We start from the raw sequence: 25,854 nt of genomic DNA on the forward strand, positions 1-25,854 counted from the left end.
GAGTCAATGCTTGTGAATACTTCTGGCTTGGCAACCACTTTTGCTTATATTTGTTATCTCTCAAGCATCTTTTTTGCCCAATTTAATTGAGGCCCTGCAGTTTTGCCCACAGCATAGGTGCTTTATTTGTTTAAACAACAAACCACAAGGATTTGTCTCTGAGCTCAGCAGCAGCAGACTTGACTGTTTACAAGCTTCTCCCTGGACCTCTGCATCATGTCTCTGCTTAAGCAGAATGGAGCACCAGGAAAAGCTTTTTAGTTCTGTGTCCTAGCCACATAGGTAAGCTCACAGAGAAGGAAGAGCACACACCAGAAGATTTTGTCTCAATGACAACTTTTTAAGCTTTTCTAACTGCTTTTCTAACTATTGAAAGTAACTCAGACCTGAATTTGATATTAACCCACGTCCTTTTCCATCAAAAGTGATGTGCTCATCTGCATACACACCTGTATTTAAAACAATACAAACCAGGTAGCTTACCAAACTTGTCTTATGAAAATCCAAAAACAATTGAGTCAAGACACTGCCAGGAAGCAGCAAAACCAGAGCTCCTCCATATGAAGGGATGGACCAGGACTGGAAGATAACCCCTTCACTGCTCCCATATCATCATTCAGGCAAGGACTGACCACCTACCCCAAGCTTAACTAGAGAACTGGTCGCAGGTGAGTCTGGTTGGGGCAATTGAAGGCCCTGTCTATGCCTGCAGGTGGCTGAGAGCCCTGAAAAGGCATGAGCTTTCCAATTCCTGCCTCAAAGGATGTCTGATACCCATACAATCTTGGTGCATGCACAGGCAATCTGAATCATAGAATCCCAGACTGGTTTGGGTTGGAAAGGACCTTAAAGCTCATCCAGTCCCAACCCCCTGCCACGGGCAGGGACACCTTCCACTAGAGCAGGTTGCTCCAAGCCCCTGTGTCCAACCTGGCCTCGAACACTGCCAGGGATGGGGCAGCCACAGCTTCTCTGGGCACCCTGTGCCAGCACCTCAGTGGCTGAGCCTAGGACAGCAATAAGGGGAGCAAATATCCTGTGATTTTACCTGTGGTTTGACAACTTCATATCTGCTTTGTTGTAAGCAAAGTGACTGTTGCCCATGGAATGTCCCAGTTATGACTTTATGGCCTCTGGGGGCTCTTTTTCCAGGATGAGTTTGATCTGAAAGAACTTTTCCTTTATTTTATTTCTCTTTCCAGTTATTAGTTTAGTTTGATTTCCCCACTGTGTTTCATCTAGTCACTACACCACCAAGCAAGTCAAAAGTTTAAGGCAAGAAAGGCTTTCTATGGCAATCCATCTCGGAGAAGCACTTGCCTATCTCCACCCAATTCAACCCACTTTTATTCTGCGCATCACAACACATCCCTACATTTCAAACGTACCTTCCTTCTCTTTGGCATCGCACCCTCAGAACTGAACTTATTTTCTCCGTGTAGTCTCCAATCTCTCAACAACCGCCTAGAAGCAACAGCCCCCTGCACACCCAAGGCGGCTCCATGGAACAAGAAGTACACCCAGGGTGGCTCCATGGCCTCGGGGTTACGGTGTTCCAGTTAAATGAGGCGGCTCTCCCGCGTAGGGCGCGGGTGGAGGGCAGGGAAGGAGGGATCAGCTTTTCCCTACCTGCTAACACGGCGGGTCCGCCGAGCGGAGCGGGGCGGAGGGAAGAGAAGGGGAAGGGAAGTGCCGCCTACCCGAGGGTGCTGGCGGCGGGGCCGGGCCGGGCTCTCCTCCTCCTTCTCCTCCTTCTCCCCTCGCCGTCCCCCAGAGGCCAGGTGGAAGCGGAGGGAGCGGGAGCCGGGCCGGGAGGAGCGGGACGGCGCTGCCACCGGAGACCGCAAGTGAGGACCGAGGGAGCCGGGGAAGGGCGGTTCGCGGCCGGTTCGCGGCCGGCGGGAAGCGCGGGCCGGGCCGGCAGCAGTGAGAGGGTGAGGGCCCGCGGCGGGGCGGGAGGGGGGATATCGGCGACCGGGTTGATTTTAGGTTTAATTGTTTAGGTTTTGGTTATTTTTGAATAATAGCAGCAATAATCGTAATAATTCGAAAGTAACTGCCCTGCGGGGAAGCTCCCCCCGGGTCGCTCCCGCCGCGGCACCCGGCACTTCCTCAAAGGGCGGGCGGGAGCTGGATGGTGCCGCACAGCCCCTGAGAGGTGCCGGGCACTGCCTGTCTTAGAAATACTCTCTTTTCCCCCCTTTACCTTACAGTGGATCTATTCCTGCTGTAGTTCGAGTAACATCCTGTATTTCCACACAAAGGTTGAACTTCGAGGCTTATAAGAGCTTAAAGTTCGTGGTGAGCTCTCAATCCAGAGAGTAATTGCTGCTTTTTTATGGCTGTGTTGACTCAAATGCTCTGTAGAAAGCCTGACTAGAGACAGCAGTAGCCTGCACACGTGTTTCTGCCCTTTCTGAGCTCCCCATGCCACAACCCACGTGGAGCCAGGGAATTGGGGTGTGCTCCCAGAGAGGATCCAGTTTTGACCTGAAGGTCTCAAGACTTGGAGTGTCCACGGCCAGCCCTGCCAGCTTGGGTTTGTTTGGGTCTTAATACACCATAGTTAGTTGTCCTTGTTCTTAGGTCACCTCTTTTTCCAGCCGAGGCTTTGTGCTGTCTACTCTGATAGATCTGCTTGTGTTTGTGTTTTCTTACCATCAAACTGAAGCCTCCCGGTTCGAAGAGAAAGCAGGGAAGGAGCAGCTTTAGGGAATGGCGGAGTGCCAGGATTACCTGCACTGAGGCCATGGTTTTCCGAGCCAACGTGAATGAGAGAAGGAGTTTCACCCACCCCTTGGGCTGCTCATTTTCACCCATGTCAGCACATGCATTTGTACACAGAATTAGGTTGGGAAGCTGAACCCAATTTAAAATGGGGGAAAAAAAAATCCAGAGCAGCTCCCAAATGTTTTCTCTGGCACAAGAGGGCAGATGCAACGCTTCTCTTCTGTAACAATACTGGTTTATAGTAGGTTAAGTGTAGGCAAAGGTATAGGTCCTCCACCAGATTTCATTCCTGTGATCCTGCAATGAAATCACCCAGTTCTCATGCTTAGGCCAGCTGTAGATTTATCTGTTTTAAAGCTGTTATTGATTCTTAGGAGCATTTTGACTTTTCTGAAGTCAGGGGTTTTGTTTTGCTGTGAATACAGTGCAATGATAACTGGTCTCTACACTTGGTACTGCCCTTGCTGAAAACCTCATCTGCCTGGGAGCCCATCTTAGGAGCTGTGTCTTGGACATGGTGCCTTTGGGAGGAACACAGCCCTTCCCCTCCACCAGGCACCCCCTGCCTTAATGCAGACCTGTGCTACCTAATCCATGTGGCACACACACAGCAGCACAAGTTCAAAACCCCAGCTCTATCCCAGAGCCACAGTGTTTTCCAATATCCAACTCAATGTCTATATTTACCAAGGCAAAACAAACTTACATCTTGGAGAAGTATCAGCCCTTGTTGGTTTAGTAACTGTTTGGTGAAAAGGTGTAGGCTGGCACGTCCAAGAACCTAACTAACAATATCATTTGTTCCTCGGTGTGAATTAGCCTCTTGGAGTCATATGGTTATGAAGTTGCTGGGTTTTGAGTTAGGGTTTTCAGTCATCATGATTTTAGAAGGCCAGGGCAGACTCCTAGCACTGTTCTAGTGAAACTCCTCCTTAAGGTGATTTTCCTCTAGAAGGATGATTTTGAGCTGGACAGACTGTTCCATTTACATTGTTATTCATTTAGGGAGGGTGTCAATCTAATCTTTAACAGTTACATTTTCACTGCCTTTTGGAATCACTGTTCGTTATTAGCAGAGTTTGTCATTATCACCACATTTCTATTATCCCTTTGATACTGAATTTTACATCAGTGGGACTGACACCAGGCCCAAAGGAGCTCAAGGAAACCAAGTCTACAACATTAGGATTCTGAGAGTAGAATTAAACAGGGTTACATTTTAACAGAGTTTAAGCAACCTCCCTGAAACACATGACTGATCTATGTGGTATTCTACAATACTAATATTGCACGATATGTAATTTAACAAAATATCCAAAGTCTTCCTGTTGAAATTCTTAAACCATAAGATGTTAAGAAATGTGAATAACACCTGAATTCTGGGGAGGATTAAGCCCTAAACTGGCTGTTCAGGTGCAAGAGCCTCCTCGTGCCTCCACAGGGAACCTTAGGATGAACATTGAACTGGGCTCTGCCCTGGGGCAGTATCTTTTAGCACTAAAACCCTCTTTATCTACTCGGCAACATAAAGCTTTGTTGTTAGAAATTGGGTAAATAGGTGAGCTTAAATTTTCACCCTGTTTCTAGGAGTGCTATATTTAACCTTTAGCTTAATTTTACATTAGTGTAACCTAAACTAGTCCGATCTTGTCCTGCAGTCAGTCCTAGAGAACATCATTCCTTCTCTCACTCCTCCCCTGTGACAACTGTCCTTGATTTTTCTGGTTCTGACCTCACATTTAGGCTAAAGGTTTATGTCAGAAGCAGTCTATGTATGGCACCTTTGACAGAGTCTCTTCTCTGCCTGCGACTTGGGTTCTCAGGTATTGCTGAAAGTAAGTGGAAGTCATCCACTTTATTCCCTAAGCTTCAGCTGCAAAGGCTTGGTTCTTAGGGTTCACTTTGACAGGATGCTGAGTGCCAACCTGGTATCTTCTCTCACTGGTTAAATAATACAACTCCTTCCTGCAGCATCACTCACCTTATACCTACAAGCTCATTCTTCAGTAATCAGCAGAACTCTACTGATGATAACCAAAGCTGCTACTCTGAGCATCTTCTCTAGCTTGGCTTGGCACGATTACTGTTCACCTGTCCTGGCAGGAGCGTGGTGTGATCTCAGACCATACACCCTGCTGAGACAGGATACATCCTACCTCTCTGTGCAAGCACTCAGCACAAACTGCAGTTATATGCCTGGATATTGCTGGCAGAGAGCCATTAAAGTTACTTGCCTCCCCTTTGCATCTACCCAGATAGGTCAAACTACTTCTGGTTTGTGTCCCACAGGACCACGCTGGCAGAAGTGCAAGTGTAAACGTCTATTTGCAGTGAAAATTACAGCTGTATGTGTACAAGTCAATGAAATTCCTTTGTTCAATGGACAGATTGCCAAAACAGATCCCACCCACAATGGAGGCTTTATGGTGTCCAGACTGGCAGATTAGCACTGTATAGTGTGGAAACCTGGGGAAACCAGGCTATCTCTGCCCAACTGCAGACATTTGAGTTGCGGAGGGAGTGAAATCAGGATAAACCAAATAAAAACAAGAGTCTTGCAAGAGTAACCACGAGAGTGGGGTCTAGTTCAGAGGTAAGAAGATAACTCATCTCAAGTTCCAGCTAAGGCCAATGTCTTGGTAGCATGGAAGTATTCTGAGACTATGGAGAAATGCATTTGTTTCAGAGTGGAGGAAAAATATCCTGTTTGTTTTGTTTTGTTTTTGTAGAACTTACCTAGACCTTTCCAAAATGATTTCCTCAAGTGAATATGGGTCTCACTCCTGGGAGCTCTTGGTGATAGTTGATCATCAGCATGAAGAGGTACAAAAGGATTTTCTTCTACGGGTCACAGGGGACCTTCATATTGGAGGACTGATGCTGAAATTAGTAGAAAAAATCAGTGAGTAAAGACCTGTTTAATTTACACAGTGTTGTTAAAATATTACATGCAGCTTTCCCTCTGCAAAAAGAGGCTCCTGTGTGTTTTGAAATGGCACTGCCTTGCTTCTTTGTAAGGGTGCACTGAGCATGGAGGTGCTGCAGCTCTGGGCTTCTATGTGGCCAGAACCCTTCCCTGTCTGTGACTGTCACAGTGCAAACAAAACTCTACCTTTGTTTTGTCTTCTTGTTCCACAGATAACACCGGGCTAGACTAACTATTCAGCTCCCTTTCCACACACACTTTATAGGTGGCTCATTTGAGGGGCAGTAGAGGTAGTTGATACCCTATTTATCCACCTGTAGCCATCAAAAAGACAAGATTAGTTGATGAAGGCACTTCAGAAGTTACTGTTTCCTGTGCTATCGTGGCATTCTAGCCAAAATCTGAGCCATGTTATCCATTGCATATACGTAATAGGGAAGAGCTGTGAAGAGCAGAGACCAGCCAAGTCAAAGTTAGGAAATGAAAGGTGAAATACCCTGCATATGGTCATATCAAGTCAGCACTACAGGCAGTAAGAGCATCTAGGTTTCTTTAACTCAAAGCCATCTAATGGAGCTGCCTCCCAAAATAATTATGTGTGCTCCGAGGCTGCAGAACGATACAGGACAATATAGTATTTTATTATTATGTCAATGCCACATTTAGTGTGCAATAATATAGTCATGAACAAAGCCTTCTCTCTGTTCTCGATTCAGCAAGTCTTATGTTATCTTAACTTCTCAAAGTAGAAAATGCACAAACATTTTTCACTCAAGCAAAACACAGGCAAGACCATATCAGTGAAACAACTCAGTCATCTCTGGGCAGGCCTGTCCTCTCTGAGAAGGTTTTGTAGGCAAGGCTTGTCACTCAGGGGTCAGACACACCATCCTGCCCTCCTCCTGCAGAGCCTAATAGCAGGTTTAACTGTACCGTATCGCACCATGGTCATTCTTACCTCCCTTACAAGTTTCTACTTCATTTAGAAGTTTCCACATCCTGTGTGGTAGAGAAGGTCATTATTTGGTAGAGAGTTTGTTAACTCCTTCCTGATTGTCACAAGGCTCACTCCCAAACTCATACTTCTTTTCCTTGATTATTTCAAGAATGTTGCCCCTGTAAAGTGGTCCCAAATGTGCTGCACTCAGGTGAACATCCTTGTGCAACAGGGAAGAGCTGAGAACAGCCCTTCGCTGTGTGTCACCAACACTTCCAGGGACTCATTGCTTAACACGGTGGAGATGAGCCATTCAGTGATGCTTCCCGAGATTCTCTGGAAGCACTTGTGCCCATCTGGGTGCACACAAGGTTTTGTGGGAGGATTTTCAGCTTGCACTATCAAGTTGTGAAGGGTATACCCTTGTTATTGGTCTGTATCCCAGCACAATCCAAGCAGCACTGGACCATGTATAGCACCAGATTCAGGAGATGCGCTTTCCCTGTGGATATCTGCAAGATTAAAGCAGTGCCACAGTCAACACGTACGTTAACCCTTAAGGGAAAACAAAGTTAGTTCCCAGTGACTGCCACAAGTATTCAGCAAATGCGGTCTAGGTCTCAAGAACTGTAGTTGCTGCTTTAATGTAAATAAAATGAGTATTAAAATGATGTAAATAAATTCTCCTGATTGCAGAAGAGAGTTTCCAAACCAAGGAGGGTTTTTGTACATTTGCTCCAAGGTTTATTAATAACCATTTTGTATTTTCCTAGAGCTAGCACAGGATTGGTCAGACTATGCCCTTTGGTGGGAGCAAAAAAAATGTTGGCTTCTGAAAACCCACTGGACACTGGATAAATGCGGGGTGCAGGCAGATGCTAAGCTGTTCTTTACGACTCAGCACAAAATGCTGCGGCTTCGCCTGCCAAACATGAAGACTGTGAGACTGAAAGTCAGCTTCTCCTCTATGGTATTCAAAGCTGTCAGTGACATCTGCAAAATCCTCAGTAAGTAAAGCTAAATCCCCTCTGGCAGCTAAGTTGGAACATTTTATTTGGTGACTTTGTTTTGATGTGAAGTCCTTACTCACAGAAGTGTTGAGCTCAAGGAGAAATTTGATTTGAGTTTATCTAAGATCAAAAGATGGATTTTTGGGGGTTTTAGTATCCAGTGCATGTCAATGGTTTGGAGTCTTTGTGATAACTGGTGCAAACAGCGCCAGAAATGTACCCCATGAGCTGCAGAAGTATAGTCGAAGTCGTCTTGATGGTTCCGTAGGGATCCTTGTCCCTTGAGCAGGACTCAGTCCTGCTTATTTTATGCCACTGACTAAGAGCTTGAGCTTATCAATCTCCTACACCAGCTTTCACCACAGGTAATTTTACTGGTGTTACTGATTTATCACCTATTTCCACTAACATTAATGATACTCAACTTGGTCTATTGGTTATTTGTACTCACTTCAGAAGGAGCATGTTCTAAATGTTTGAGGTTTTATATGCCCAAAGCTCTCCAGGTCAGGGCATAACTAACAACCCCTCACAAGCCCACGAACATGTTGCAGCACTGAGTCCCTCGGTCTCTGCTCCTTTTAATAATGGAGCACCTCCCAAGTGAGGTTTTGGAGCATCCCAGACCTCTGTGTCTGTGATCCACAGGAATAAGTTGAGCCTGCAAACAGGTTTCAGAATCCCTTAGTTTTAGAGTAAAATGGGGACTAAAATCCTCATTTAAATTTAGATCCTCAAAGCTTAGTCTATTAATACATTCATCTTCAGCTTCATATTGACCACAATGCAGCTTTCAGTTTCATTTTCTAGCAGCAGATTGTGAAAGGTACAGTGTCTCTTTATTATATTTAACAGCTCTGATAAAGTGGTGTCATAATTGTTCAACTGACATTTGGCCAAATTCAATCTTTCTACCCATGTTTTTCTTCCAACCTGAGTCAGTGCAGGAACCCTGTAACGTTTCTCATGAGTGATTACTGTCAAAAATATCTTTACTTACCCCAGGATAAGTGTTTTCCAGTTACAAAGAGCCAGGTTTGCAACTGAGAATAGCTGTCTGAATCAGCAGTGCATTAGGGAACAGCGTACAGCCAAGACAGAATCTTGTATGTGAAGTATAGAGAATAACAAAAGGCACAAACTTTACATCCAATGGTTCCATTTCTGTTCTTGCTTATTCATAAGTCAGACATTGCACTGAGGTTACTACACTCAAAGGTGATTGCAGAGCCATCAGAGAGAAAGAGTTTTTCCCTGGTGTTCTAAAATGCAGTTATGCTTGCTACAAAAGCAGGCTTAACTCCTGTCAAACCCATTCTCACAGCCCAGTCTTTTGCCTTCTTACTGAATTACTGGGTTTTCCACAGCTACTGCTTTCAACCTGCTAAAAATAGAATTCAGATTGCAACATGGAGCTTCCCCTAATGCTATTACCAGCCATGGGCTCTTTTGGGATGTGATCTGCTAAGTTTCAAATGTGTCATGTTGCTTCACTTCCCACATTGCCATTGTAGACATTAGACGGTCGGAAGAACTCTCCTTGTTGAAGCCATCAGAAGACACGCTCAAAAAGAAAAAGAAAAAAGACAAGAACACCAAAGAACCAGTTACAGAAGATATTTTGAACCTGTGCAACTCTCCAGTGAGTTCTGGGTTATCAGGTAATGAAAAATCAATATGGTTTCGTTCTTCTGACTGAAAGTCAAAAAGAGGAAGAAAGCCTTTGTTACGCAATGAGAACGGGGAGACCAGTTCAGTGTCAGATGGTAGGAAGAGAGACACGCTTGGCCTGAAATTAGTGGCTTCAAGAAGTTACTGAGATCTCCAATATATCAGTATTTTTCCGTTGTCTGTATAAATGTTTTCCCTTCTATTGATATGAGAAAGGCCACAGCAGAAAACAAGTGATCAGCTGTGGCCCTGCTGCTGCTCTTTGAAAGCGTGAGACCACTCTTAAAGTATATTCACCAAGTTTGGCAACCTGCAAGGAAAGGTTTCCTACCTCCAACACAACTGAGATGTCTCACAGAGTGAGAAGGAGCATTTCTGTCCTTGAGGTCACTTCACCTGTGGAAGGACATGGCCTGCTGCAAACAGCAGAGACAGGAGACTGTCTTGAAAGAAAAGGGTTAATCTTTCACAATGGGAAGTGGTAACTACCTAACTCTGAAGGCAGTTTTCCCTGGAATAATACATTATTCTCTTAACTTGCAGGAAGTCCAGGTTTGTACAGTAAAACAATGACACCCACTTATGACCCCGTCAGTGGGACACCAGCTTCTTCTACCATTACTTGGTTCAGCGACAGTCCCTTGACTGAGCAGAACTGCAGCATCCTCGCCTTCAGTCACCCCAACTGCTCTCCAGAAACACTTGCAGAGATGTACCAGCCTCGGACCTTAGCTGACAAAGCCAAGCTCAGCGCAGGGTAAGCTGCCTCCCTTTGAGGTCTGTGTTAGCTGGTTTAACCAGGGGAGCATTAATCCAGCTTCTTAAGTGTAAAGCGGAATGTGAAAACAATCCCCTGATGTATGGCTATAGTGATACTTAAAAACGTGTTTTGATCATGGTCTTGTTTCAGAAATACTTATTCTTTTTAACCTTTTTTCCTTATTTAACATTCTTGGTTAGGTAGTTTTGTTTTAAAGTGACGAATGATGTAATGGTGCAGGCTCTGGATTAAATTCTCTTGTTAGATGAAGGTGAATCCAGTTTAGCACTGAGCACTGCTGAAGGACAGTTTGGACAGCAAACTTGAAAGGCTCTAAATGGACAGTGGAAATACACATGTGGATAAATTCAATAAAACTAATGCATTACTAATTAGTGACCCACTGAATTATGCAGGAGTAAATATTGATTACTGGACACCACAGAAGAATACAGAGCACAAGGGGGTTTAGTGGTGCAAGGTTTTGAAAGGATTGTCCCTCTAGCATTAAAAGATGGATTGTCAGGTTTGGATCTGTGGAGCATTAAACAGTGACTTGGATATTTTCATTGGAACTCACTGGAGAACAGAAGTAGCTAGGATTATAAACCAGCAAATACTGAAATGAAAAGAGGGAGTTCCAAATATTACAGGCTTTTGCCCTGGATTAAATGAATCTCCTATTTCTGGAGATCAAGAAGAAAGAATCTCATTGGCGTACATCACCCCACAACTAGTTAGTGCTCAGTTTCTGGCACCTATTCCTGATGTTTTGAATAGAAAAAATGGGAAGATTGGAGGTATTGTGTTTATACAATGAAAGCTGGAAATCCGTATGAAGGTTCCACCTTCTCGAGTTACCTGAATTGTCCCAGGTTTGCAGGAATTGGAGCTGTTTGTTCCCACTTTGGTTTCCCAGTTACATTGGAGCTCTGCAGGTGGGACAGCTTTTCCTGTCCAGCTGACTTGTGGGTTGTTCTCTTCCACAGCTGGTTAGACTCATCCCGATCGCTTATGGAACAAGGCATTCTGGAGGACGATCAACTTCTCTTACGCTTTAAATACTACACTTTCTTTGATTTGAATCCAAAAGTAAGAGCTTTGGTTTTATTGCTATTCGTTGTTTGCCTGCTTTCAAGTCAAGGAGCTATAGCACAAGGATACCAAATCTTAGCTAGGATTTGTTAACAGCCCCTTCAGAGATCAAATTCAACTTCTTCCCCTCAGCTAAAGCTGCACTTTTCCCCTTTGGACACTGAATCACTGTTCCTTGCTTGAAATAAGATCTTAAGAGTAAAGATGAGATCTGAAGGGCACCAGAAACAATATCCAGATTTCCAGAGGGGCTGGTTTACTTCCTGCCTCTCTTTTAACAGTAAAAATCAAGGGGAAAACTAAACCAGCAGTATCCTAAATGATGTAAAGGTATAAGCCCTATTTTTGAAAATGGACTTTAAAATGACACTCATTTATGTCCCACTGCCCTTCACTGAAGAGCCAGTCAGCACCTCTGGGCTGAAGCCCTCAGAAGCACTCAGACACTTCGGTGTGACCGAGTGATTAAACACCTTTGGAAGTTCAGCAAAAGTGTTTAAGTTCCATTTGAAAACCAAGGCTTAGTCTTCAAAAATCACTTTAAATGTTCTTCTCAAGCTGCCTCTCGTTTGCCTCTATTTCCACTTACAGTCAGAGTGGTTGTGTTAAGCCAGTGTGTTTGCAGCTTGGGTGATACAGTTAGTGAAATTAAAGCCATCATTTACCAGCATAAATGTACAAGAGTTCAGATGTGAATTTTGGAGGATTTGGCCTTCACATTGTTATTTTCTGTAAATCCTGTAAAACTCTTTCATCTCTAACATCTCAGCTGAACAGAAGGGCACTTTCCAGTTCAGATGGCATGTTTTGGGGTGAAAAGCCATCCTCACTGAAATTCAAGTAGTCTCTTTAGCAGCCCAAATATTTCCCTTCTTTGCCCCAGCCAGCCATGGAGCCATAGGATGAAATAACCCAAAACAGCCTCAGGGAATGTAATAGCTTACCCCTAGTGGGAGAGGTCATGCTCCAAGGTTTATCCTCCCATCACCAGCTCTGGGGCTTAAATATTTCTGTGAGTCACTTCAGCTTATTCACAAAGTAGATAATAAGAAACAAACACATCCAAAAACTGGATAGTGAATTGAAGCAGTTCACAGCAGGAGCTGACAAATGCCAAACCAGTGCAAGGACAGAGACAGAACCGAAAAAGGCAAGAGCAGAAGAAGAGGGGAAGTGGGGAACAGGAGTTTCTGTCTTTGGCAATAGGAAGCTGCAGCAGGTCACATTCAGCCGTGTCTCGTTATTTTCACTCTCACAGTGTGGTTTCACACTTCAGTTAAGCCAGTCCAAGGCTTGCCACCACAAAAGGGGATGTCTTCACCTCCCCTTCCGCTTCAGCCAGGGGCTCCTGGAGAACTTGCTGTTGGATCAGCAAGCCACTGTCCCCCCACACACAATGACACAAGGGAAGGATGGGAACACACAGCAGAAGTATGGGGAGGAAGGAAACGACCTTTATGGTTTCAACCCAGTGTTAGATCAGCTGCAGCTGATGATGAATCTGTATGTCGATGGTCATTAATGACCAATGTTGTTCTTTTTTGCTACAGTACGATGCAGTACGAATAAACCAAATCTATGAACAAGCCCGCTGGGCCATCCTGTTAGAAGAGATTGATTGTACAGAGGAAGAAATGCTCATCTTTGCTGCATTACAGGTATGAACTTGATCCAAGTTGCAAAACCTGTTTCCTCCAGAGGCAGGCACAAGCTAGGACAAGAGCAGGATAGAACCCAGGCCAGTAGCTCTGCTTGGATTGGGGGTCTGCTGTTTGAGTGAGAAAGAAGCAGCACCATCCATCAACTAAATCAACTAAATTCAGTAGCAGCACACCATTATTCAGACTGTCACATCCTATTATAGAACCATTTACTAACATCTAAAGCAAACCATAGTCAGGATATAAGTTTGATACCAGCCTATTTGGAAGAGGATTACTATGAAGTGTTCCTTCCTGTCCTAGCTACCATCCTTTCATGTATTCTTCCTGAAAACTTCTCTAATACATAAATACATAAAGGAGTTCACAACAGACCAAAAATAGAGACCCCACGGAGTACATTGAAATTCAACCTGACCTAGTGTGGCTTAGTCTCTCCTGTAGGTAATAAGGCACAAATGTGTATTAGTAATAAATTTCTTTCTTTTAAATGTAAATGGAGCTGCCAAAAAGTCCACAGCCTGCCACTGCAGCACAGAACCTTGCTGCCAGGTTCCCACCTGGTATGGATGGCACTTGGAGCTGACAGGGATGTAAATGTTAGCAGAGTCAGCCTTGCAGAGCAGGGGCGATTATCCAGCGAAGGAGTACAAACACTGGCAATTAAAATAGGAAGCTGTTATCAGTAGTTGCACTGGAGACCACAGTGGACAAACCCGTTTCCTTGTGAAGAAACCCATGGTTCTGTGCCGCAGAACTTCCAAAGCCCAGAAGCCCAAGGCCCTGTTTGCATATGCTGTGATTGTGTGTTGCTTATTGCCATACTGACTGCTTGATACCGATGTTTTATTTTAGTACCACGTAAGCAAGTTATCATTATCATCAGAGGCACAAGACTTCGCCTGTGAATCAGAAGTAGATGAAGTAGAAGCTGCACTTTCTAATCTGGAAGTGACACTGGAAGGTGGAAACACAAATAACATTTTGGTACGTCCTTTCGGATCCCAGAATTACTTTCACCGTGTCAAATGCATTGACTCTGAGCCTACCTGGTTCCTGATTTAGCTAACAGACCATTACAAAGTGCACTGTACTAAAATTATTCCTAATTATTCCTGATAGGAGGACATCACAGACATCCCAAAACTTGCTGATAATCTCAGGCTAGTTAGGTGAGTTATTCAAACTAATACTAAAACATAAACCCCAAAAAGCTTAACCGTACAAGAGATCTCTTGAGTTCTTCATTCTAACAGTAGATCCTATTGTTATCAATTAAATACAGCAGCTTGGTCTAACCAGATTAATACCATCCTCTTTAAATCTTTCTCTTTCTGCTTCTGACCAACATTCTCAGCCAATCTCTCGAGCTCTTTGGGGTGCTGGGGCAGCTGTAGTTATGCCTGTTAAAAGACCGGGCTCTTTGTATTTCCTGGTGCTTATCAAGCATCATCTCTAAACAAGAGTCCACAGTTCTGTTTTCAACCACATTTTACTGGGTTTTGCCAATGAAAAACTAGAAAAATCAGCTTTCCCAGAGAGGAATTTCTGAAAGCAACCCTGGGCATTCATTTACTTCTAAAAAGAAATTCCCCCTTTCTAACCCAACATGGAGTCTGGTTTTGCTAATATCAATATGAGTCTCTGTGATCCTGCTCTAGTACCGTGATTTATGGGTTATTTCAATGACTGCAGTAACTTTAAGTCTGTAATGCCTTTTATCACGGAACAGTCTTTGTGGGAGATAAAGATTTATCTTTGGAAAGATAAAGATTTCTATTGCACAGATACTTATCAGATGCCTTCTGTTGACAAATCATATTTGTAGTCGGTGAGCTGAAAACTGCACCTGGCTATTTCCAACTGTTGTTAACGGCTGAGCATTGTTAATTATTAATTTCCAATTAGGAATTTTATTTGACATTCAAATGACTACGGGGGCTTAAGATGAAAGGGAATTTGAGCCTTTTAAGTCCTGTCAGTTGCTCACCTCTGACAATGGATGGTTTATCCTTCCCCAGCAGTAGAGCACTTTGCTTTTAAAAGCATTCAGCAGTTACTTTTCATCACAAAAGGTTTCCTGTCTCCATGATAGATCACTCACTAAACCTAAGGCACTGTAGAAACTAGATAAGGTGTAAAACGCTTATTTAAAGGAACAACATTTAGTTACTATAATTATTTGCTTAGTTGTACACCCAAATGCAAAGCTCTGCATGTCCTACTGCTGACTCCATTCATACGGTGAACTTTTACTGACACGTATTCAGGGTGTGCACCACATTAGCACACTAGTAAATGCTGCATTCAGTATGTTAGTCTGAAAAAATTACACTCCTTTTTTTGTGAAGAATGTTACTTTGCTGGAAAATGAAAAGCCAAAATATTTGGCAGCTTTGAAAATCCCCATTGTTTTTTTAATTTAAACATAGGATTTGCCATTTTCTGGAAAGGATTCTGAAATAGGATTTACAGAAGGGTTCTGGAGAAGGCAAGACCGCATATAATAAATCACCATTTCCCAGCTAGTTCTATACACTTTGTACCATCATCTTAGATGTTTTCTTTTTTCTTCTTTTTAACTTCATTGCTGACCTCTGTAGCCAGCTGTGAAGTATTTCTCTACTAAACCAGTGCTGATACCTCTGGGTTTCTATCCTGCAACATGTCGAACCTCAGAATCTATCCCACCTCCCTCCCGCATGGCTTTGTTAGTGTATCTTTAGTAGAAGTAATTATATTTATTAAATTAAATTATAAATTATATTTATAAATTAATTTATAAGTGTATCTCTTACTAAGAGAGGTGGGCCTGGCACAGTGATTATGTTTGACCGTTAGTATTTTGGACTTGATGATCTTAAATGTCTTTTCCAACCTGGTTGATTCTATGATCTATGAGTTAATTCTCCCTTCCAAAGTAGAGATTTTTAAATTCACTCTAGGAAAGAAATCAGTTTGCATTAGTAAAGTATTGAAAATAATGAAAATGAGGATTATATCTCTCCATATACATGTGTGAGGAGCTGGAGTAACGCTGCCCTAGTGGAAGAAGATGGTTTGAACTATTACCTGTTCTTGGAGAGCTACAGAACCTTTATAAACTTAGTGAAGGAACAGAATTTTGTTGTTAGATACTATTCAGATACAGCCAAAAAGATGGTCTCTCCTCCCTTATATTTTAATGGCTATAAGTTAGTTTTATGGGTGCAAATCTTCTAGCTAAGGAACTGTAAATAACTGAAGCTAGTTCTAGTGCATGCGAACGAACCAGTGTGTTAGAGTAGCGTTACTGAGTTCAGTAAAAACCAGAATGAGTCTGTTAGAAGGGAATGGCTTGGATTAGGAGCGGAAGGGGGGGGAAAGTAAGAAAAAACACACAGAAGATAAAGGGAAAGGGAGATAAATGATAGATGGGATTCAGCTAGAATGAGGGGTAAAAACCCATCCCTACCCGGAATGACCTGGGTGCAGTGCTGGTTCCAGGCGTCTGCCACCCCCCTGACTGGCACAAGTGTGACTAACCCAACTAAAGCCATGTCTGGGACTGCAAAGCAATGAGATCCACAGGAATATTTGTGAGTGACTTGGCAATTTGCTCATTTTGTGATTTCTTTTTCAATTTCAGGCCCAGGAAGCTGTCACTCAAAGCTATCAAGCCATATTGGTTTGTCTTTAAAGACACTTCCATATCTTATTTTAAAAACAAGGAATTTGCACAGGGAGAACCTATTGAGAAACTAAACCTAAAAGGTAGGAATTTTCTTTTCCTTTCTTTCCTTTTTCTGTTGCATTTGTGAACTGAATAGATCAAGAGAGCCCTGCAGGACCCAGTGCAAGCACAGTGGCATTTAGTCTTGGACCTTTTTCAGTTACTGAGACTTCTAAGCAGGCAGAATGCATCTGCACAAGAGGTCTGAACAAAAAAGGTTCAATAGCTTAGGCCAAACCCAGATTATCTGGACCTGGCTTGTAATAGGCCATGTACTGCTGGAATCACTTAAACATGAGTCAGACAGAGAAAGTGATCTTCTGTTTGCAAGTATTTTTACTCACCTCTGTCCTTGCACATGTACACTGGTAGTGGAAGATTACAGACGATGCAGTGGACAAGCATTCCATAGGTTGCACCTCCATACTGCTGTGCAGGGACAGCTCCAAGACCTTCTCTGGGCCTTGTTTCCTCCATGTGTAGGGATTTCCATAGCTACAACCAGCTTTAGGTACTGCTGGAAGAGAAACTCAAGGTGTACACAGCAAACACGAGGACCATACATAGCCTCCATCTACATCTACTCCTGCAGGGACATGATTTGTTCAGCATCAGGGAAACAGTGATACCCAGGATTCATCCTAGAAGAAACCTTTGAAATAGAAAGAAGATTGATGCCTGTGAATAAATGGCTCTGCATAGCAATCTGCATGTCCTTAGTAGGTCAGAGAATGCATGGTAAAACTAGCCAGGGTGGCTGGAACCTCACCAAGCAGCCCACAGCCTTGCATCCCTTGAGACAAAGGGGAACTGTAGGCATCCTTGACTCCAGCTGAATCCAGGACGCCTGTAATAGCACCATCAACATGGAATACTGGGACCCCAGAGCTCTCTGGGAGCCCTGAACTGGCCAGCTCTGTTGTAGATGTCACCTACGTCCCACTGTCAGTTCTAAGTTGCTTCTGAAAATATAGTCCAGGCTTTCAAGTCCTCTCAGTTCCTCTCCATTTTAACTCTTGAGTGTTCCCTAAGATCAAGCGGAGGTTTTGGGAGCACTTGCATCCTTTCTCTTCCACATTGCCTAATGTGCTCTTTGAGCTCAGACCTGGTGAGCCAGACCAGGCAGTGAACTAGAACAGAAACCCTTCATCAGGCCTAAGCTTCAAAAGACTTGGCCCTTGGTCTCAAAGGAAAACAACCATTAAGTGTCCTTCTTGGTGTTCTTCAGTATTAATCAGTACTTAAAGTTAGCAAGGTAATAATTAACCAAACTCATTTCTTTCTGATTCTCTGTGGTCTAGGATGTGAAGTTGTACCAGATGTAAACGTTGCAGCGAAGAAGTTTGGAATCAAATTGCTAATTCCTGTTGCTGATGGCATGAATGAAGTGTACTTAAGATGTGATAACGTGAGTAATAAGGGAAAGTTGGTATTCCAGATTTATTGGCAGATTGTCTGGAAAACCCATTGCCCTGTTCTAGAATTTGAATAGAAAAATCAGGATGCAGAGAGTTTATTATCTACGTGGCTAGTAAAATTTAAGAATGATGTGATGGTCTAGCAAATACTTTATGGTTGAGGGGACAAAGGGACAATGATTCTGGGTTTATCATCAGTTTCCAAGTAAAGCTTCTGGAAAGAAAAAAGAAGAAACTATCAACAAAGTAAAAATGAGGTTACAATATTTTGTTCCCGTTTAGAGGACTGAGGTTTGGGGTTTGTTCTCTTCTTTTTTCTTCACTGGAACTCTCCCCATTCAGACAAGGGTAGTGTGATAAGGATCCTACATTAGTTTTCAATCTCAGTTTATTGGTATTGAAATATATCAATCCAAATGGTGTAAAAATGTTCCTCAGGTGGAATACACTCATGCAATAGAATTCCCAAGAGAACCTATTCCAAAATACTGGATTTCTTTGAAAATTTAAACCCTAACTATTCTGCACAGGCAGTCCCATGGGTGGAACTGGCCCAATGTGGGAGGAACAGCAGTGCTGTGGTAACTACACATCCACACAAATTACATGGAATAACTCCGGAGTGTCTTTATGAAGATACATGAGCAGAAAACATCTTCAGAAATGGTCTGTCCAAAACCACCAAACAAAGGTCTTTTTGTTGCAGGAGAACCAGTACGCTCGGTGGATGGCTGCTTGTGTTCTAGCCTCAAAAGGCAAGACAATGGCTGATAGCTCTTATCATCCTGAGGTCCACAAGATCCTTTCGTTTCTAAAGATGAAGAACTGGACCATGTCTCCGCAGGCTGTCTCTGACCCAGAAAACACAGATATGAAACCAGAATGCTTCGTCTCGCTACGTTATACCAAAAAATACAAGTCCAAGCAGGTATCCTGAGCGTGGCTTTATGGCTGGGTATGGGGGGTATGGTGGTGCTGAGGCTGGATTAGAACAGCAGTTGGAAACCATACAGCAGAATCATCCTGCAATACTCATTTGTCCCTTTGCAAGAGGCTTTTTCTTTACACTGAGCATAGGGTCAGGTACTTCTTCCAAGTACTCCTCCTCCATCCGCACCACCTCCTGTCCCTCATCATGTTGCCCTCCTGATAACACCATCCCTGAAAGTCTCTTCAGCATAAGAAAGGAAGGGTTTTAGGGACAGGAAGTTGTTACCTGCATCGTAAATAACAGTGTCTTCCTGTCCTCTTGATCTGGGTGTCTCTCCTTCCTCTCCACTTTATTCATAGACTCACAGACTGGTTTGGGTGGGAATGACCTTAAAGCTCATCCAGTTCCAACCCCCTGCCACGGGCAGGGATCCCTTCCCCTAGAGCAGGTTGCTCCAAGCCCCTGTGTCCAACCTGGCCTTGAACACTGCCAGGGATGGGGCAGCCACAGCTTCTCTGGGAAAAGTCTGTGCCAGCGCCTCAGCACCCTCACAGGGAAGAACTTCTTCCTAGTATCTAATCTAAATCTACCTTCTTTCAGTTTAAAGTCATTCCCCCCTGTCCTGTCACTACATGCCCTTGTAAAAAGTCCCTCTCCAGATTTCTTAGGCCCCTTTAGGTATTGGAAGACTGTTATACGGTATAATTCCTTGTCCCCTGCTTTTGCCATGAAGGAGTTCAGCCTACCCATGCTGAGGAGACAGTCTCCAGAGCAGTATTCTGGGGCTAGACCCAGTGCAGCACAAACCTGGACCCGAGACTTTGCTGCACCAAGCTGCCCTTGAGGCTCAGGATCTGTCCCCATGTGCTCTCTGGTAATCTGCACAGTGACAACCAAGTGTCTGAACGTGGCATCACAGCTAATGATGTTTGATTTAGTGACAGCAAAGGTATTTTTGTTCTCTGGTCAACTGAGCCTTTCTCTCTTCCTGTGTTTCCCAGTTGGTTGCTCGTATTCTGGAAGCCCACCAAAACGTATCCCAGATGCCCCTAGTGGAGGCCAAGTTGCGTTTTATCCAGGCATGGCAGTCCCTCCCCGAGTTTGGCTTATCCTACTACATCGTAAGGTAATCCCACTGCTACAGTGATGTCAAGCTGCCATAACCTGTTCATGTCCATAGTGCTGGTTTTTCTATAGCAGTAGCACTCAGTAGCTCCATTCCTGGAGTGAGACTCTCCACTACCTTCATCCAGACCTGTCAGATTTTGCCTGAAGGAACATATCACAAGGATTAAACCCTTATTGACTCACTAAAATGTCAATAATGCATGTCTTTTTGGTGTTCTCAGGTTTGCAACATATTTGTTTGCTCTGATTCTTGCTCATTTGAATATGATAAAATGCCAATTCCTTTGGCATTTCATTAAGGAAATGGCAAATGATCCCTTTTTGAGGTTAATGTGGAAGAGCAGTCAGAACAAGGAAGGTTCTGTTGTGTTCACAGCAGTGTCCCTGGACACTTACCTTGAATATAGCAGAGTTCTGACCTGCAGTCTAGACAAAACACCAAAAACATGCAAAGTACTGACACAAACATATTCGGAGGCACCTTAATTTGTACTTAACACCTCTTCCAGGCCTAGTTAGGATACAGTGGTATAAACTGAACCAGCTGAGAACCATTCTCTGGTACAGAGGCCAGGTGGCATAGAACATCCCACATCCATACTATTAAACTGTCTGGTTTCCCAAAATCCAGCAGCTTCATGTGAGCTACCAGATCATGCTGGTCCTTGGGTGTTCCAGCTCCTGAGCTGTAGCTGGGAGTCATTTCAGAGAGTGGTGCTTGTTTGCAGGCAGAATTCTGCCTGGGACTCTTCTAGCAGTTGACAGAACATGAGTTCAGTGCCCAGGAGTGTTCCCTGTCACTGTTTAATTTACTAACATAGATACAGAGGGTTTGCCCCGTCTATCACCCCTAATTCCATTAACAAACCCAACACCTGAACTGCATTTTGTAGCATAAGCAAAACATAGAATCACAGAATCATGGAATGGTTTGGGTTGGAAGGGACCTTAAAGCTCATCCAGTTCCAACCCCCTGCCACGGGCAGGGACACCTTCCACTAGAGCAGGTTGCTGCAAGCCCCTGTGTCCAACCTGGCCTTGAACACTGCCATATCTTGTGGTGTATTACTACAAACTGATGGGCTCAGTGGGGTTGTTAAGGCACAAATAGGGGTTCAAATCACATTCTTTCCCTAAGGAGCAGTTTCATCTAAGGAGAGAAAGAAACAGGATGAGAAACACTGAAAATATTAACAGCAAATAGATGAGATTCCTTCCAGCTCTCAGCATGAAGGCAGAGGAAGGTAGTTTCTTTACCAGGGTAATTGCTTCCTAACTAGTCATAAATTTCTGTCCCCCAAAAGTTCTGATACTTTTGTATGGACTTTTCATCTCTAATCAGAACAAAGGTGAAATGTGAAAATGTCTCAATGTTTCTAGAATGTGATTTATACTCAGAACCATGCATGTATTGCTAACAGTTGTTACAATAAGTTAATGGTGATAGAAAATATTAAATCTATTTTATATGCTTACATAATTTAGGTGAATATAACTAGAACATGCTTCAACATCAGTGAAATGAAGCAAGGAAAATTAGTGTTAATATTTTTCCAGTAAAAATATAATCAAATTGATGCATTTTGGCAGAACAGTTATTTTGTAGCAGGAAATAATGAATTGGAAGGATTTCAGCCAGATCTACCTGCCTCATTATTTTCCATCTCATGCCACGGTTCACCAACTGATCACTCTGCTTTATAACACTGTTCTAAAGAAGGGTCCCAGCTCTCCTCAGGCTGTTGCAACTCTTCCCACATTAATTGTACTTTCAGAGGATGCAGGTGAAATGTTTCTCTGGCGAGAAATCATCACAAACCAGATCTGCTCAAAGGTTTTGGCTTTTTGTGTTGTAGGTTTAAAGGAAGCAAAAAGGATGATGTGCTCGGGGTGTCCTATAACAGGCTGATACGAATAGATATAGGCACGGGAGATCCTATCACAACATGGAGGTTCTCCAACATGAAGCAGTGGAATGTGAACTGGGAAATACGCCAGGTAAAACTGGAACAGCTCTCTGCAGTCAGGCACTGCATTTCAGACACCGGGGGATGCTTTCAGAAGGTGTTTTTAAACCTCAGAGTGAAAAGATGTTGAACGTGTTGTGACATGTTATTAAATAAGCTGTCTAAAAATGTTTTCTTAATGGAGTCTGCAGTCAAAAATCAGAAGCTAAAAGAGCTCCAGTTGAAAAAGTTCCTACTAAGCTTATTCTTTGTAAGTTGCCCTTAGTTTTTGATGGGATGAAGTACAGAGACTCAAAGGTAAAATCCAACCCATTATGTTTGCTGCTCTGTCAGTAAAATCTCATTTTAACTCTCTGTATAGTCCAGCTCATGCATCATCCTCTAAATTGTGGTGATTCAGTCTCTAGTACAGACTGAGGGTATAGGAACCCAGTTTGTCTTTCGAATCCCAAACTGAGATTGCAAGGCTGTGGGGTGAGCTCCCCTGTGGTCCTATATGTGGTCCTGAGAAAGCAGCTCTGTTGTGTGACTGATGGAGAGTTTGGGTTTGAAAGCTTGAAGCCAGCTCTGTAAATTGTAGATTTCTGAGGTGGAACTGACCTGATGTAAATTCAAGCAGCCTGGAAACTGTTCCTGCTTATAAGTTTTCCACATCCATCTGCAGGAGCCAGGAGAGAGCAGACACAATCCCTATTGCTCCCCTGCAGTACTCGCAGTGTCAGAGCCTGTAATTCTGGGTAAAGCTGCTGGGTTTGCTTTAAATCCCTCTCCAACAAGGCAAGGCAGAATCCATAGCTCGCAACTAAGCTGTTTGGGGGATTTTAGAACTGACAGTAGCTGGAAATCAAACCTTGGACCCCAAAAGCAGATTTAAGGTCAGAACATAATAATGGATAGTATTAAACATTACTGGTCAAGTGTACGAGGAGTCAGGAGTGCCATTCCTGCTCTCCTCAAGTGTTTCACACACCATTAGAGAAAATGTAGTTAACAGCATGAACAAGCAGAAAGATTTTGACCACAAGAGGGCCCTGCCACAGCAGGAGATTAAGAAACAAGCAGCCCAACACCCCCCACACACCCAGAAGTTTCGGTTTGCGGAGCCACTTTCTGCTTTATCACAGTCTTTGCGATCCAACTGTGCTCTCACACTTGCTCTATTTTCCCAGATGCAGCTTATCCCTGTTCCTGATTTTGCCATCTGTGTTTCCTTTAGGTTGCAATCGAGTTTGATCAGAATGTATCTATCGCGTTCACGTGCCTGAGCGCAGACTGCAAAATCATCCACGAGTACATCGGGGGCTACATCTTCCTGTCAACCCGCTCCAAAGACCAGAATGAAACACTGGATGAAGACCTGTTCCATAAATTAACTGGAGGTCAGGAATGAGGTGAAGTAAACTCCTCCTTCTGCCTGCTTCTCCCCACAGCTAAAGAGCAGCAGAGGTGCACCAAAAATCTGATTGTTAACTGCTGTCTGATAAATATTGTACATGTCAAAATCCATCATGTGATATGACTGGACTGAAGCTAAGGTCACAGGATGCAGTACGGCAACTCCATCATCAACACTGGAGAATTTTTTGTCCAAAGAAGTGGTAAATGCCCCATCTCTGGCAGTGTTCAAGGCCAGGTTGGACAGAGCCTTGGGCACCATGGCCTAGTGTGAGGCGCCCCGGTCCATGGCAGGGGGTTGGAACTGGATGATCTTAAGGTCCTTTCCAACCCAAACCATTCTCTGATTCTAAAATTAAGTCATATTTGTTTTCTTTTGTACAGCTTGAAGTTTTTTAATAAAGTGTCTTAGTTATGGGCATTTTTTAATCTACTATTTTTAATTGCAGCAATCTGTTTAAGCAACCAGAAAAGTAACTTGAGGATATTGTACAGTAAATCTCTGTTAGAGCCATGCAATTCTGTTAAACTGACTATTGGTTCAGGTCAGCATTTAACAGGTTTAAAGCTGAATAAAGGTATATTTAAAAGTTACATTACTTGTCTAACACTTGCACTGGGTACAGAAAACATTCCATCAGTGTTTCGAAGTCCTGCAGACTGAGCTGTCACAAGCCAAGTAGTGGTTACACAATTGGTCAAAAATGAAGCAACTGTGTGTACCTTCATCCACTCAAGTAGTGCCTGAAAGCCAGAGGAGCTACCAGGCACCTAAACCAAAGCACTAATCCCGGCAAGACTCAAAACATTCATCTTTTGAGGAACTTTGTTCATTACCAAGTCAAGTAACCAAGTACCAAGTTAGCTGCTTGCTAAAAAGGCCTCTGAGTGTACACCTTTATTTTCTGTCCCTGTTATTGTGTTTCACTGTGACATCTAACTAAAATAACTTGTTCATGAGTTAGGAGCCTGTAGGAATGATCCTGCTCCTGTATGTAATGCAGAATGCAGAGGTTACTCAGTGATACTGTGCCTGAGGAACCAGGTCTGCAGGAGCCAGCTCTGCGTGCTGGAGGGAGCCCCACACATCCACCAAGTTGGAAGAACTCTGGTTCTGCCCTCCAATGCACAGTGATCAGTAAAGCAAGGAGAGAATGAAGCTAAGAGGTTTTGGACAAACCAAAACTGGTTTTTATCTAAAGAAATAAAATGGACCGGTCATTATCACCACGAGATGCTGCAGAAATCACTGCAGGATTCATAAGTGTCACTGGGAGTGGACAGCCCTGATTTTCCTGTCACATCCCTGCTTTTCCCCAGTGCCTGTCAGTAGGCTCCAGTGGAATCCCTCCCAGTTTGTGCCAGTTTAAACCAAACACAGCTTTCATTTTGCAAAAGGGTGGATACAGACAGCCCTCAGCTTCCCAGCCCTCTGTACTTCCCTCTCCTCAGCACTTTTTACACAGGGGCTGAGGGACCATCCAGTTCTCCTCATTAGAGAATCTACCCACTTCTCACTTGCTTGACACAGGCCAAATATTTTCCTCATGGTGTGAAAACCACCTATAACAGTCCAAACCCAAACACTTGCAATATTTAAAGCCTTCCCAAGGGTGCCATGGCAGAACTGAAGTCACATCTCACACTTCTTCCACAGCCTTCTTGCAGGCTCAGATCCACTTGGCTTTTGCAGCCAGGGCAGTGAACATGCCCTGCATTGCAGCCCTCATTTGGCAAGGACAGACTCCTATGACTTGTTGGGAAGCACAGCTCCATGCTTGCCACTTGAGAAGCAGAGCTTGTCACACAACTCTTGCATGGAAGCCCTGTAGTTGCCACCTGCTGTCTACAGGATCTGAACCATGAATGCAGAGATACAGGAACGTTGAATGTAGTTATTAGCAGAGCACGCAGCTCATTTCACTGCTAAGCACCTACGTGGGCCTAATCACGGCCCAAGCTGTTTGCACTGGGATTTCAGAGAAACTATCCAATATTTCCGTTTCTTTCCTGCCCCTCCCTCGATCTCACTCCATGTGTCACTGCCTTTTGAGTACAGACTGCTGCCAGCTCATCCAGCCTGGCTGTAAGCCTCACCTTATGTCATTTTAGCTTCATGGGAACCATTCCTTGCTGCTGTCCTCTCTCCATGTTTCTTTAGAGCATCAGATTTCATTTCTTGGTATCATATCTTGGAGTACTCTGTGCATTTTTGGTGTCCTCTGCATAAGAAGGACATGGAGCTGTTGGAGCAAGTCCAGAGGAGGCCACAAGGATGCTCAGGGGCTGGAGCACCTCCCGTATGGAGACAGGCTGAGAAAATTGGGGCTGTTCAGCCTGGAGAAGAGAAGCTGCGTGGAGACCTCAGAGCAGCTTCCAGTGTCTGAAGGGGGCTACAAGGATGCTGGGGAAGGACTCTTCATCAGGAACTGTAGGGATAGGACAAGGGGTGATGGGTTCAAACTGAAACAGGGGAAGTTCAGGTTAGGTCTAAGGAAGAAGTTCTTTACAGT

At 43.8% G+C, this 25,854-nt stretch overlaps 1 protein-coding gene and 1 long non-coding RNA gene across 4 annotated transcripts in view; one reads left to right on the top strand and one right to left on the bottom strand.

Annotated features, from left to right (window-relative positions):
* LOC115609848 overlaps positions 1-25,854 on the bottom strand; it is a 40,861-nt gene that overhangs the window by 468 nt on the left and 14,539 nt on the right. The window contains exon 2 of the long non-coding RNA XR_003992010.1: positions 5,467-5,610. This is a non-coding gene — a long non-coding RNA (uncharacterized LOC115609848). The remainder of the gene's footprint in view (positions 1-5,466; positions 5,611-25,854) is intronic.
* Positions 1,684-23,935, top strand: FERMT1 (fermitin family member 1). Of its 3 annotated transcripts, XM_030490572.1 has the most exons (16): positions 1,708-1,847; positions 5,118-5,323; positions 5,460-5,632; positions 7,367-7,600; positions 9,118-9,264; positions 9,818-10,031; positions 11,024-11,126; positions 12,680-12,787; positions 13,646-13,777; positions 13,913-13,962; positions 16,419-16,543; positions 17,804-17,910; positions 18,627-18,848; positions 19,853-19,977; positions 21,836-21,977; positions 23,163-23,935. In XM_030490572.1, the coding sequence occupies exons 3-16, from the start codon at positions 5,482-5,484 to the stop codon at positions 23,334-23,336; spliced, it is 2,034 nt and encodes a 677-aa protein (XP_030346432.1). In that variant the 5' UTR covers positions 1,708-1,847; positions 5,118-5,323; positions 5,460-5,481; the 3' UTR covers positions 23,337-23,935. The 3 variants fall into 3 exon arrangements, with proteins under 3 accessions (XP_030346434.1, XP_030346432.1, XP_030346433.1); XM_030490574.1 differs by lacking the exon at positions 5,118-5,323 and having other exon boundaries at positions 1,684-1,934; XM_030490573.1 differs by lacking the exon at positions 5,118-5,323 and having other exon boundaries at positions 1,787-1,847.

The sequence above is a fragment of the Strigops habroptila genome, chromosome 6 (genome assembly GCF_004027225.2).
Source record: "Strigops habroptila isolate Jane chromosome 6, bStrHab1.2.pri, whole genome shotgun sequence".
In the NCBI taxonomy this organism is placed as follows: Eukaryota; Metazoa; Chordata; class Aves; order Psittaciformes; family Psittacidae; genus Strigops; species Strigops habroptila.